General features: G+C 40.7%; 2 protein-coding genes across 2 annotated transcripts in view; both read left to right on the forward strand.

The window, feature by feature from the left end:
- On the forward strand, positions 1–10,267 carry snrnp48 (small nuclear ribonucleoprotein 48 (U11/U12)). The gene is made up of 9 exons (XM_088929807.1): positions 1–243; positions 439–552; positions 2,556–2,616; positions 2,812–2,892; positions 6,303–6,488; positions 6,717–6,838; positions 6,997–7,091; positions 7,754–7,885; positions 9,255–10,267. Exons 1-9 carry the CDS (start codon positions 70–72, stop codon positions 9,304–9,306), a joined length of 1,017 nt encoding a protein of 338 aa, XP_088785933.1. The 5' UTR covers positions 1–69; the 3' UTR covers positions 9,307–10,267.
- Positions 10,268–11,621: 1,354 nt separating this feature from the next.
- The window catches only part of LOC148822845 (uncharacterized), a 37,455-nt gene continuing 36,707 nt past the window's right edge, over positions 11,622–12,369 (forward strand). Inside the window, exon 1 of the mRNA XM_088929717.1 lies at positions 11,622–11,642. Within this exon, the coding sequence (XP_088785843.1) occupies positions 11,622–11,642 (21 nt within the window). The remainder of the gene's footprint in view (positions 11,643–12,369) is intronic.

Below are 12,369 nucleotides of genomic sequence, written 5' to 3' on the forward strand. Positions count from 1 at the left end.
TGTCTAGGAGGGTTTTTTTTTTTAGAGTAGCGTGAGTATGTGTTGGTATTTCTAACGAAAGGTGGGAAGATGAGCGACTCTCCCGTGCATGTGTCTCCATCTCCTGAGTTATCCGAGAATTTGCAGGCTCGGCTGCGGGACCTGCAGGAGCTAAGCGAGTTTGTGGACAGCTGCCGGGACAAGCTGAGCGGCGTGTTTGCGGCCCTGGGCTGGAGCCAGGATACCGGCGCGGCTGGCGTCCAGGTACAGGAGCTGAGGTCTCCAGATATAGTGCAACACTGGTGTGTGATTAGCTGTGTAGATGTTTAAATAAACTCAGAAATATATTACACGAGCCTTCCATTAGCGGTTGAATTTACCGCCTGTTAAGTGATGTCGTCCAATGCAGTTCTGATCTTTGTTCGCAGACAGGTATCGGTTGTGCTTGTGTTTTTTCAGGAGCCCATGACAACGTGTCCGTATGATCCCCATCACCGAGTTCCCGAGAGGAGCCTGGAGAAGCACCTGGGGAGCTGCCGGCTCAGCAAGATGGGCTACTCCCGGGAGGAACAGGTAACACAAAGGTGGTCTTTTTCTGTGAGCCTGGTCTAAGTGTCCTAGTCCCGTGGTAAAGTTTAATGATTTGAGAAAAATCAATGTGTGGTTCTGTTTCTAACAGCATGAATTGCATGTGAAAAGTAAAGGAGATGTAGTTTAAATGTGAAGGGGGTAAATGATGCAAAATTCAGATGCACAGAAGTACACAGCTGGGACTAACCCAGAACATGGAACTGCATGATATGGTTGGATGTAACAGAAACTGGGCTTTTGGCAGTCTCACTAGCTGTATCATTAACTCCGAAATGAGAAGCTGGTGTTAAAAAGTGTCACCTGTTCTTTGAAGAATAGAAACGGATCTGTTCTGCCTGCTTCAGTTTTTCAAAGTCCGAGACACTGGCTGGGTATGAGTAAATCTCATAGAGGAAGATCATACATTCAGAAATACTCTAAGAATAATTATTTTCTACAGATGATCTGTTCATGCATCTACCGTTGGAAAAAAATCTTAAGGCTTTTTGTGTTATCAATTTTGTTCTAATTTATCAGTGCCATGGAAGAGTTTGAAGACTGCTGTATGACATCAGTCAATCAAGGTTTATTTATCAGTGCATCAACAGTACAGCATACAGCGATGTTGACAGCACGAAACCTGGTGGTCTTGGTCGGTATACTTCTGTATCGTTTTCTGTATTGTAGTAATAATAATAATTGCTTACACTTATATAGCGCTTTTCTGGACACTCCACTCAAAGCGCTTTACAGGTAATGGGGACTCCCCTCCACCACCACCAATTTGCAGCATCCACCCGGATGATGCGACGGCAGCCATAGTGCGCCAGAACGCTCACCACACATCAGCTATCAGTGGGGAGGAGAGCAGAGTAATGAAGCCATAGATGGGGATTATTAGGAGGCCATGATTGGTAAGGGCCAATGGGAAATTTGGCCAGGACGCCGGGGTTACATCCCTACTCTTTACGAGAAATGCCCTGGGATTTTTAATGACCACAGAGAGTCAGGACCTCGGTTTTACATCTCATCCTAAGGACGGCACCTGTTTACAGTATAGTGTCCCCATCGCTATACTGGGGCATTAGGACCCACGTGGACCGCAGGGAGTGCTGGCCCCACTAACACCTCTTCCAGCAGCAACCTTAGATTTTCCCAGGAGGTCTCCCATCCAGGTACTGACCAGGCTCACACCTGCTTAGCTTCAGTGGGTTGCCAGTTGTGAGTTGCAGGGTGATATGGCTGCTGGCTGTACTGTTGACATTCCTAGGTGTCAACATCACCTAGTAGAGAGAACAAGTTGTGGTCAGGGTGACTGTGGTCCCTGGGGATAGACTTGGCGTTCTTGAGGCACCTAACAGAGTAGATATCCTCGATGTTTGGTGGGATGCAGCCGGTAGTGTTTTGAGCCAGTTTCACCACCCTCTGGAGTACCTTGCACTCTCGGGCGGAGCAGTTCCCATACCAGGCAGTGATGCAGCCGGTTAGGATGCTCTTAGTGGTGCACCTGTAGAAGTTGAAAAGGATGTGTGACAGCATGCCAAACTTCTTTAGTCTGCGGAGGAAGAATAGGTGCTGCCGTGCTGTCTTGGCTACGAGGTTGGTGTGGTGGGTCCAGGTTAGATCGTCTGTGATGTTGACACCTAGGGATTTGAAACTGTTGACTCTCTGCACTGCGGACCCGCTGATGTGAATGGGTGCGTGGTCTGTTTCTCGATGCTTCCTGTAGTCCACGATTAACGCCTTAGTTTTGCTGGTGTTCAGAGAGAGGTTGTTGTCCTGGCACCATGCTGTCAGCGTTTCTACCTCCTCCCTGTACGCAGACTTATCACCGTTTGTGATCAAGCCGATGATCGTTGTGAGACCTCTTACGTAAGACATCTGTTCTTTTATAGCTCTGTAAATGAGGTTTGTGACGGTAATTCTAGATGGAGTCTTCTGACAAAAGGCCAGTAGTTAAACAGCTGAACTATCGATTGATTTGTTTTTTCTGACTTTTTTTTCAGGATGAAATGTACGATCCCTCAGTTTGCTATGAGAAAGCAAATGTGCCATCTGTAGTCATTGGTGAGTACAGCAGCCTTTCAGAGTTGTGCAAAAGGAATGCCAGTGCACTGTTGATATATGGTGTACTGTACTAATATTTCCAATCTTTATATAAGAGCAGTTTTTAATTCTTAATGACCTGTTTTTTCTTGCCAATCCTGCTGCGTCCGAACAGAATGCTTTAGTTAATGAGTGACATCTTTTCTTCTTAATCAGATCGCCATTTGCAGCAGCAGATAATTGAGCAAGCACGGGCAAGCGCCCCTCTAGGCAGAACGGAAGACCTGCACTCTCAGAGTAAGAACAACTGTGTGTCTGGGGCATGTTGCTTGTGCTGTGTTCACAGATAGAAGAAAAGGTGCTGCTATATTTTCTGTGTTAACATTTATGCTTCAAATATTTTAAATATTTTTTTCAGCACTTGTATATTAATGATCAAATACTGGGATAAGCTCTTGCCGAATTTATACAGTAGGTGTCACTCATGAGTAGTAAGAAGGGCACAGGACTTGTCAGCATCTGGACAGCATACTTTTTTTTTCATGCAAGATCAGATTCAGTTAGCACAATATAAGTGGTTATATTTTAAAAAAGAAGATTTGAATCCACAGTCTTAGAGAGACAACATACAGTATGATGATAAAATACTGCAATTTGTGGAGAAAAAAAATTAGACTACCTGTTACAGTAAAGTCTTTAGTTTCATTCAATACATTCTGCATAGCATATTTATTTGTAAAATCAATTCAATTCAATTTGTTTGTTATTTTTGATATTCTTTTGTTGATCTAAGCTACTTTCCGAGTCCTCGACAGTGTCTGCCTTTTGCAAACAAAAATCTCTTTACAGGCAAGAGTGAGGTTTCATTTTGCAAAGTGTCCTGTGTCAGCACCTGATTTATCTTTGTCCTTATATTCTCCTTTCATCTCTGTTTCTGTTTGGCTGTCGGCCCAATGGGATGGTCATTTTCAACAGTTTTTTTTACAGAAATCTTAATTTCCAAAAGCAATTTCTGCTTAAACAACACTTTTTTTCTAAATTGTGAGTATGTCTGACATGTGACGAAATGTTTCAGATGTGCAGAAATTACCTTGGCAGACGTTAATCTAAGGTGCTTAAGAATTTTTCATTTTACACATGCAGGAACTAAAATCCTTATTTATAAATTAAAGTAATCTTTGAATAAGTATCTATAAGTATCTTGATATCTAATCAAGAAATGAGAGTATTGGATTTTTTGCTTATCACTGTTTTGCACAGTGAAAGAGATCAGTAGACAAAAAGACACCACTTACTTGGTTTGTCTCAAAAAAGTAAAAGCATAGATCTAATCGTTTTAAGGTTTAATCACTTAATACAGGAGGAAAAAAAGATATTAGACACTTTATACAGATGGGCTGTCCCCTTTCCACAGACCAAAGACACATTAGCTTAAACAACACAATCAATTTTAAATAGGATTTTGTATGGCAATTTCTGAGGCTTCTCCTAAAAAAGGAGCAAGCCTGCTTCTGGAATAGTTCCCCGCTGAAACAGCAACAGAGATACATGGGGGTGCTTGAATGGATACTGTTTGAAATGCAGAATGATCCAAGTGTGCATTTTGTAAAATATTTTTTCATGAATGCCATAGAACAGGAAAGCCTTTTTTATTGGTTTATGGTTCCGCTGTTCAGTGTTATCACTTTATTTTTTTGTCTTTTTCAGTAACAGGGGTGAGTATAAAGAGGAATTGAGAACTAGACTGTTCTTCTCTCATGCAGGCTTGCCTGTGTACTTACAGTATCCTTTTAAGATGATATCCTTTCAAACAAATTGTGGGTGAAAGGCTGTGCTGCTTCCAGTGCAGGCAGGAGAGATGTGAGGAGCTCAGACTAAAGGAAGCATTGTGCTTTAAAAGTGCCATGGTGCAACTCCACTCTGCAGCAGAGCCGTAAAAGTCACAGCACACTGCTAGTAGGAGTTACTGTGAGCCTGAAGTAGCAGAGGTCAGAATATCCCAGATCAGATCATACAGCATGACAGCATCACTGAGAAATTTGAGATAATTATTAAAGGCTTTTATGAGACAAACACAAAATATTCATATATTAAATCATATTTTTTATGTGAGTATTAATTCATTGGCAAAACCAGTAACATCCATCATTTGTGAGAATGTGCTGGCCTTGCTCTGTCATTCACTGTTGATAGAAATCTAGTAAGTTAAGAACTCTACATATGCTCCCCTGCCACAAAAAAACAAAGGAAGATTTTTCAGTGAAGTGGACGCTGGGTTTATTTAATTGGATTTATATCTTAAAAACATGTACCCGCCAGCTTTGTGTAAGTTGGGGAAAGGTTTAATAATTTTTTATGCTTTAAAAGATCCAGTTGATACAATATTGTTCTGCGAGCTGCTGTTTTCCAAAATGCAGCAGTATTTCTTCCGATGTGGAACTCTACCTCTCCTGTGTCATTGTCTAACCTTAACTGTAAATTGTATTGTTAGACGATACTGTTTTAACAGTGAAATCGCTTGTGGATTCATTGATCTCTTAGCAACCCCACACAGTTGTGAGAACCTGCTAATGCATTAGATTAAGATTTAAAAATGTTTAATTGACACTCTGTCATTAATTTACTATAAAATAAGGTACTGTGGAATGTTAATGAAACATCCAATAATGCATAGTAGTGTTTGTACTAACCTCATCACTACTGAATGTGGATATGTGAATTAACATTCTATTCACTGCTATAATGTATATAGTATGTGGGTAAAGGAATATCTACGGTATTAAACTCTAATGCAGAGATGTAGGGGAAGAAGATGACAACAGTCTCTCTGGTTCAGGAGAAAACTTACTTTTCTGTAAGGGCTGTCAGACCTGGAACAGCCAATGTGATGGTTCATCTCGGTAAAAAGGCACAGTTAACGTGACACAACTCTCTTGGATACACCATAAAGATGTTTTCCATAGTTGTCCTATGGTTCATGCAGAACTCTTTAATTGTTTTCATACAGAGGCTTCCAAGTATATAATACTTCCACATTTAAGGGACCTTTTCCTCCAGACTCATTTCGTAAAGCTTTGGGTTGCTTTTGTTCAGGGCTTTTTTTGGCGGTGTTGATGGCCTTTCTGTTCCCTGCACATTCAGGGTAATACACCATTCCCGAAACGTCTTGAATACAGCTTGACATTGCTTACAGGTTTGTGCTCCCAAATTGTTCAGAGGCGTGAACGCACATTGAAAGCACGGTTAGCAAATACATAACCAATAGTATATTGGTAACATTTCAGGAACACAAGTTTCGGATTGCTAAAAAGGTTTCTTTTGCTTAAACTTGCCAAGAGAGTCATAATTTCTATGAATCCCATGAATTGCACACTTAATGTTATAGCTGAATTCAGTCAATGAGTTGTGTGTCTGAAAGAAAACAATTTAAAAAATGTTTATTGAACTTCAGCTTGCTATGACAAAGCAAGGTTATTCCCGAGACGTCAAATCACAGAAGAAAGTGATGAACTTGGAAAGGCCACGGATGAGTCATGAATTCCTCTTTTTTAGGAATAGTAACTGTGTTTGACTTAATACTTGTTATCCAAAATCATAAGATCACAGATCACCTGTAGATTGCAAAGGGGACCGGGGAGATGCACAAGACTTCTCTGTGCCTCTTCTCCCCCTTTGCCCCAGGTAAAGACCCTGTCTGTGTGCTACAGGTGAGTATTCTACAGAGGCTGCCGATGTTCCTCAGAATCACAAGCACGCTCTCTGTGACCTGACTGTGGCTGACCGGCTGGCCATCTATGACTACGTGTTGCGAGAGACAGCCCAACAGAGGACTCGTGCAGAGGTGGCTGAGAATGATGACCTGTATGTGGATTTGGTAAATAAGCTTAAGAAAGGTAAGTATTTTTGGGCAGTCCATTGTGATATTTAGAAGTCTGAACAGGCCACAAAACTTTGTTGGCTTCTTTCTTTTCACATAAGGTTATTTTCCATTTAAAGAGGAGCTTTGCTAGTTGCTCTCAAGCCTTCTCAAATCTTCATGTAACAGTGTGGTTTATTATAAGCATTGTGGTAGCAACCTTTTGTTTGTCCTCTAAAGATTGCTTCATTAAATCCCTTTGTAGATGATGGCCAGAACGGTCCCAAGTCACACCTTGAAGTTCTTGCAGAAATGAGAGATTATAAAAGGCGGCGCCAGTCTTACAGAGCCAAGAATGTTCATATAACAAAGAAGTCTTACACAGAGGTAAGAGTGCCTTTCTTGTCCTTGATATGGGATAGCTAACGTTGATTATGTCTGATCATTTAATCTTATGCCACAGTAATGCTGGGCATAATGTTGGTGTTCCATATGAGCAGGTAATCATGTGTTCATAGTAACAGTAAGTATTAACTTATTCACAGGTGATCCGAGAGGTGATAGATGTTCACTCTGGAGAACTGGCCCGACTGTGGCAAGAAGAGAAAGAGATGTGCTCTTCAAAGCCCTCGTCACACAGGTACAGACACCTTAATTTAAAGCACAGCTAAGGGTGCAGATAAAAAGCCTGCTCCTTTTTTTTTAAAAGTGTTTTTATTTATTATACCCCTAACATGTTTGTGTTGACAGGTATTGCTTACAGCGAGAAAGAACTTCTATAAAGTTTAACTGCAAGATGCAGTTCACTGCCAGTCAGTTTCTTACAATCTAGACACAATCTCTGCACATTTCCTGTCAGTTCACACCTGTATTGATAATGGCTGAAAAAGGTCTGTGGCAGACAAAACATCCATCCATTGCCTAACTGCTTTATCCAATACAGAGTTATGGGGAAGCAGGAGCCTATCCCAGCAAGCAGTGAGCGCAAGGCAGGATAGATCCTGGATGGTATGCCAGTCCATCACGGGCACATACAGACATAAACACACATGCACCAGAGTCAGCTTCCTAGAAGCCAGTTAACCAACCAGTATGTCTTTGAACTGTGGGAGGAAACTGGAGCATCTGAAGGAAACCCATTCAAACATGGGAAGAACATGCAAACACCATGTAGTTAACACCCCAGGAACTGAACTCGTGGGCCCCAATTTATTTCCAGTTTATTAAGGAAACTGAGGCTGAGTTTATATATAACCTTATATGACATGGGTCCCCATTGCAGTTTATCTTCATCTTTTCCAGGCGGACATCTGATGCTGGCAGATCAGCCTCTGTGGAGTCCCGGCACTCTCCTGGGAGCTCCAGAGACACAGAGAGCTCGCGACGCCGGAGGAACCTCAGCCGGGAAAGAGACAGAGACTCCCGGAGGAAAAGGTGGGTCAGCGCCACTAGTGTGCGGAATAATAGAAAGTGACATCAAGGGTTTTAATTTTGTCTGCAAGCTTATGGACATTAGAGATGAGGCCATTAGTCAGGTCTTGCAGTTTTGATGGGTAATAATTTACATGATTCAACAAAACATCTTCCTGCTTCAATAATCCAAATACAGGCTTCACTCAGGTAGGAGACAAGTACATTCTTAGCCATGGATTATTCTGTGAAGATGTGCATCCTGCAGTTACTTCTTAAACCACCTTCTCTAAACTACAGTTCATTTAGTCGTTGGCTATGTACGGGAACATATTTGTAATTCTGATTTTGATCCATTTCAATAAATCCAAATGCTAGCTATATTGATCCTGAATTTAGCAATTGCATAAACCAAAGTACATCTTTTTACGGTCTGCTGTAGGTAGTTGTACTCAGTAAGGGCATACTTTTTATTCTTGAGGACAAGGAGTATTGAATATTCAGTCGAAGCTATCTAAACTGTTTGTAGATGACTAGAACACAGCTATTGAGCCTTCTTCAGGTGAACAGTTTCCTTCCTTTCTTTGTGGAATTAACACAGCTCCACCCTTTAGAGTACAGAATGAGCAATGTTGTTAAATGTGGTTTTGTATCATGGTATTGTACTTTTGTTTTATTATTGTGGTTTATGTTAAATGTTTATGAGCTCTGCAAGTACAAGGCAAATTTCCTTAGGGACAATAAAGTTTAGTTCAATTCAGGTCACTTGAATTGGCTTTATAATTATTGGATAACAACAACATTACTGCTCCAGATAGAGATGCATTGCATTACTGATCTGACACTTGATAGTATGTGTTTGATAAGTAGCTATTGCATACATTGCAAATTAATGCATGTAGTTATAAGATGCTCTCTGTCTGGTGAAGGGATCTGGAGTCCATGAGGTTGAATCTGTTAATATTGTTCAGAACTGGAATTCTGCTCTAGTCTCGAGGTTCTGTTCAGTTTTTGTGATTGGTAATGAGACTGTGATTTCACTCACTATTATAAAAAAGATATTAATGCTTTACATAATTTTACTATATTTGAAATCTGTGCATTTTTAAATTGATGATAAAAATAATAATTTTAGATTGTTAGATTGCTAGATTGTCTTGATTGGTGTTCTCAGTCGAGCTCTGTGATCAGTTATTTACTCGATTTTATCTCTTAATTCTGTATCATCTGTAGCAATTAACTTGCATTGTAAATGTGCAATTAAATTTTAATTGTAAGCAGTGAAAGACACTTACTAAACAGGTCTCTGTAGTACAATTAAACAATGCATATCTTGCTTTGTACTTTTAAAAATGTTGGCATTTTTATTTAATTTTTTTAACTTATTTTTCAGAGAATCTCGCTCCCCAGATGAAAGACACCATGATCGCAGACGAAGAAAATAGATCTCATTTTAAAGTGGAGAAAGTATTAACATTTGTGTATAGTGAGATATACAGTGTTGGGGAAAGGACTGCCACAAAATGACTTTATTAAAGATCTGTGTTGAGACTGACAGGAAAAATGAGTTTAAACCAGCATAATTTTATTTCAGGAGTTGTGAGTCAGTCTCTGGAAGGCTGTGTTTAAGACGAAGAAAAATTGCAGGAATAGTAGCCATGTGACACTTTATTAGAAATAGACTCTTAAAGTCCTCCCTGAGTCCGATAGCAATCACCTTTTAAATTGGTGTAGTTTTTAATATGTAATTTTTCTCAATTAGAGTTGCAAATCCACGGTAAAACGCATTTGGAATTTCACTTGTGGATAAATCAGCATTATTGGTATAACATCAGTATTTTTCAAAGAATCATTTGCATGCTGATTTGTTTTAAAGTGAATGTGAGATAGAAATTGAGTTTTATGTTGCTAACCCTAGGTCTTGCTGTAAGAAACAGTGTATGCAGAAAAACAGCAGGAACAGCTCTGCACATAACTAGTCCTTTTCACAGCAGCTCCAAATCTCAGGAATGCATCTCGCAGTGTCAGGGTGCCATGCAGGTGTGGAATCTGTTTTATGCAAAATCTCCTGTATTCTGTGGCATGTCAAGTTTCAGGGAAGAGGAGCACTTTTCTCTTGACCTAGTTTTGTTTCACATTATTTTCCTTTACAAATGTTTCCAGCACAAAGTACTCCTCTTTGCAAAACCTGGGTATGCTTCTTTTTTATTGTAATCCTTTCATTGTTTCAGCGCACATAGAGCCAGAGAAAATAGTGCACTCTTCCCGTGCTTTAAATCTGCTCATGGCAGGGGGTGCTGATATAAAGAGAGATTTAACCATCATTAATAATATTTATTACGATGCAAATCCTGCTATTGTTTGATTACGAAAAATGCAATAAAGAGCTATTGGTGTCAGTACAAATTCTGTTTTGGTCCTCCTTTTTAATAGGCAGCACGGCAATACTTTCTCAAAGCAACTGGATCTTTGTAATCCATGGGCTTTATCATGTCCTGCGGGAACAGTCTGCTGTCACGGGCAAAGATGTTTAAGAAAGAAAAGCATACTTCTCAAGAGCTGACGACTAAGATGTCACAGAACTCATAATTGAGTCTGGTCTCAATATGTGCTTTTTTTTTAGATTCTGTATCTCCTGAAAATGATAAAATTGTAAAGCGGACAACTTACATTTTTATGTAGGGTAGCTGCTTGACCTTTTAAAAGTTTCAAGATCATTTCTTGACTCTTTTATATGTAATATATAAACGTCTGTCCTTTATCTATGGAAATTACAGCTCTTTCATCCTTAAACTCCCACTGCAATGTCTGTAAGTGGTTGCTGCAGTACAAAATTAAGACTGGAATAGTCCAACTCCCCTGTAGTACTTTAAATGTCATGAACTCGGTTCTTCCTTTCCATAGGCTTGACATTAATGGGGAAACAAAAGTGGAAGGAATGGTTGTCTCTTTTTGGGAATCGCCACTTCTGTGTGTGGAGTACTATCCCATAAATCCACCTTTAAATCCAGAGGGTGGATCCGCTGGCTATGGAAATTTCAGATTTCTTTTGGAAACCCTTAGCTACAGCTATCATGTCTATTTTTTTTTTGTTTGAAAACTTGGTGACATTGGGTTTTGGGCAATAAGCAAAAAATGAAAACAATTTCTGACGAAACTTCGACGGCATTTTGTGTTCTGGCTTCAACGCTCTTAACAATTTCTGACGAAACTTCGACGGCATTTTGTTTTCTGGCTTCAACGCTTCATCATTTTTTCTTTCCTGAAGAAAGAGCTTGGTGTGAGAGGAAAAGATCCTCTGATCCATGGTCCTTTCCGGTTGCACTCCTCTTGGTCTTGCAATGTCGAAAGCCGGCACATTAAAACGGCGCGAGGCTTGGGTGACGCCGGCCTGGAGAGGCAGGCCATGCCACGTCGCGAAGCCTCCATCAATCAGTTCAGTGTCTGGGCGAGGAAAGTGCTCAGGAGGGATGTTTGCACTTAAGAAGGTCAGGTATTTCTCACCGGGTTGGGGAGAGCAAATCGCCTCACGTGGCCCCCTGAGATCAGCCTGACACGGGTGGCAAACGCAGAGGTGTAGAGAAAGCCCTGCCTTGCTTTCTCTAGGCAGAGCTCACTAGGCAGATAGGAACCTGGTGAACAGAGAGGCTACACCACCCTGGACAAAAGAATGATGTAAAAAGGACACCTGAATGAGTGAAATCGAGAAGGGCCCTCTACAACTCGCCAATATCTGCACCCATCTAACTGTCCTGAAGCCATGGCAGCTGGAAACCCAAAGGTAGGAGTCAGTTGCTCTTCTGTGATCTTCCTGGAGCTTCCTTCAGCAGATTCAGCACAGAGCGTCTTAACTGTGTCGCTGAGATGCCCTGGCACATCTGCTCATCACTGATGACGGAGTTGCAGTTTGGCAGGGGCAAGGAAAGTATGTTCGCAGTACTTAAAAATGTTTTACCGGGAGACTCGGTGTAGGTTATAAAATGTCCGCGGGAGTGTCCTTTAGAATTATTGAAATAATTATGCTGTTGTTTTCAGGAGAACTGTGTGAGGTACAATGCACAGATAACTTCTATTGTCCCAATGATTTGCTTGAGAATCAATCAAGATTTGAACCCCCTGCATCAGCTACCTTGGGCATGGGCTTTATTAATACAGGATTCACTGAGAGGCGAACTGCCCTTTTGTGTAGGTTGCATGTGGAGTCTTGTGACCCCTAGAGTTGGCAAAAGGCTAGTTGAAAATGAATCTTCAATCATAATTTGGATGCATTTAAAATGTTCTTGTCACTGTTCTGGATGGACTTCTTCTATAGGCAACCTGAAATGATTAGCTTTTAAAAAGTTGCTCATATATTTTTTTTGTTTGTTTAGCTCTGATCAGACCTAAGTGGAATTAGTTAGAACTTGCATCCAATGTGAACTATAACTTACATATCAGCTGAACTGTGTTCTTGGAATGATACTCCCTGTATCCCAGCTAGGCAATAATTTAAAGTTATCTTGATAATT

The sequence above is a fragment of the Atractosteus spatula genome, chromosome 12, assembly GCF_055471065.1.
Source record: "Atractosteus spatula isolate fAtrSpa1 chromosome 12, fAtrSpa1.hap1, whole genome shotgun sequence".
Classification (NCBI taxonomy): Eukaryota; Metazoa; Chordata; class Actinopteri; order Semionotiformes; family Lepisosteidae; genus Atractosteus; species Atractosteus spatula.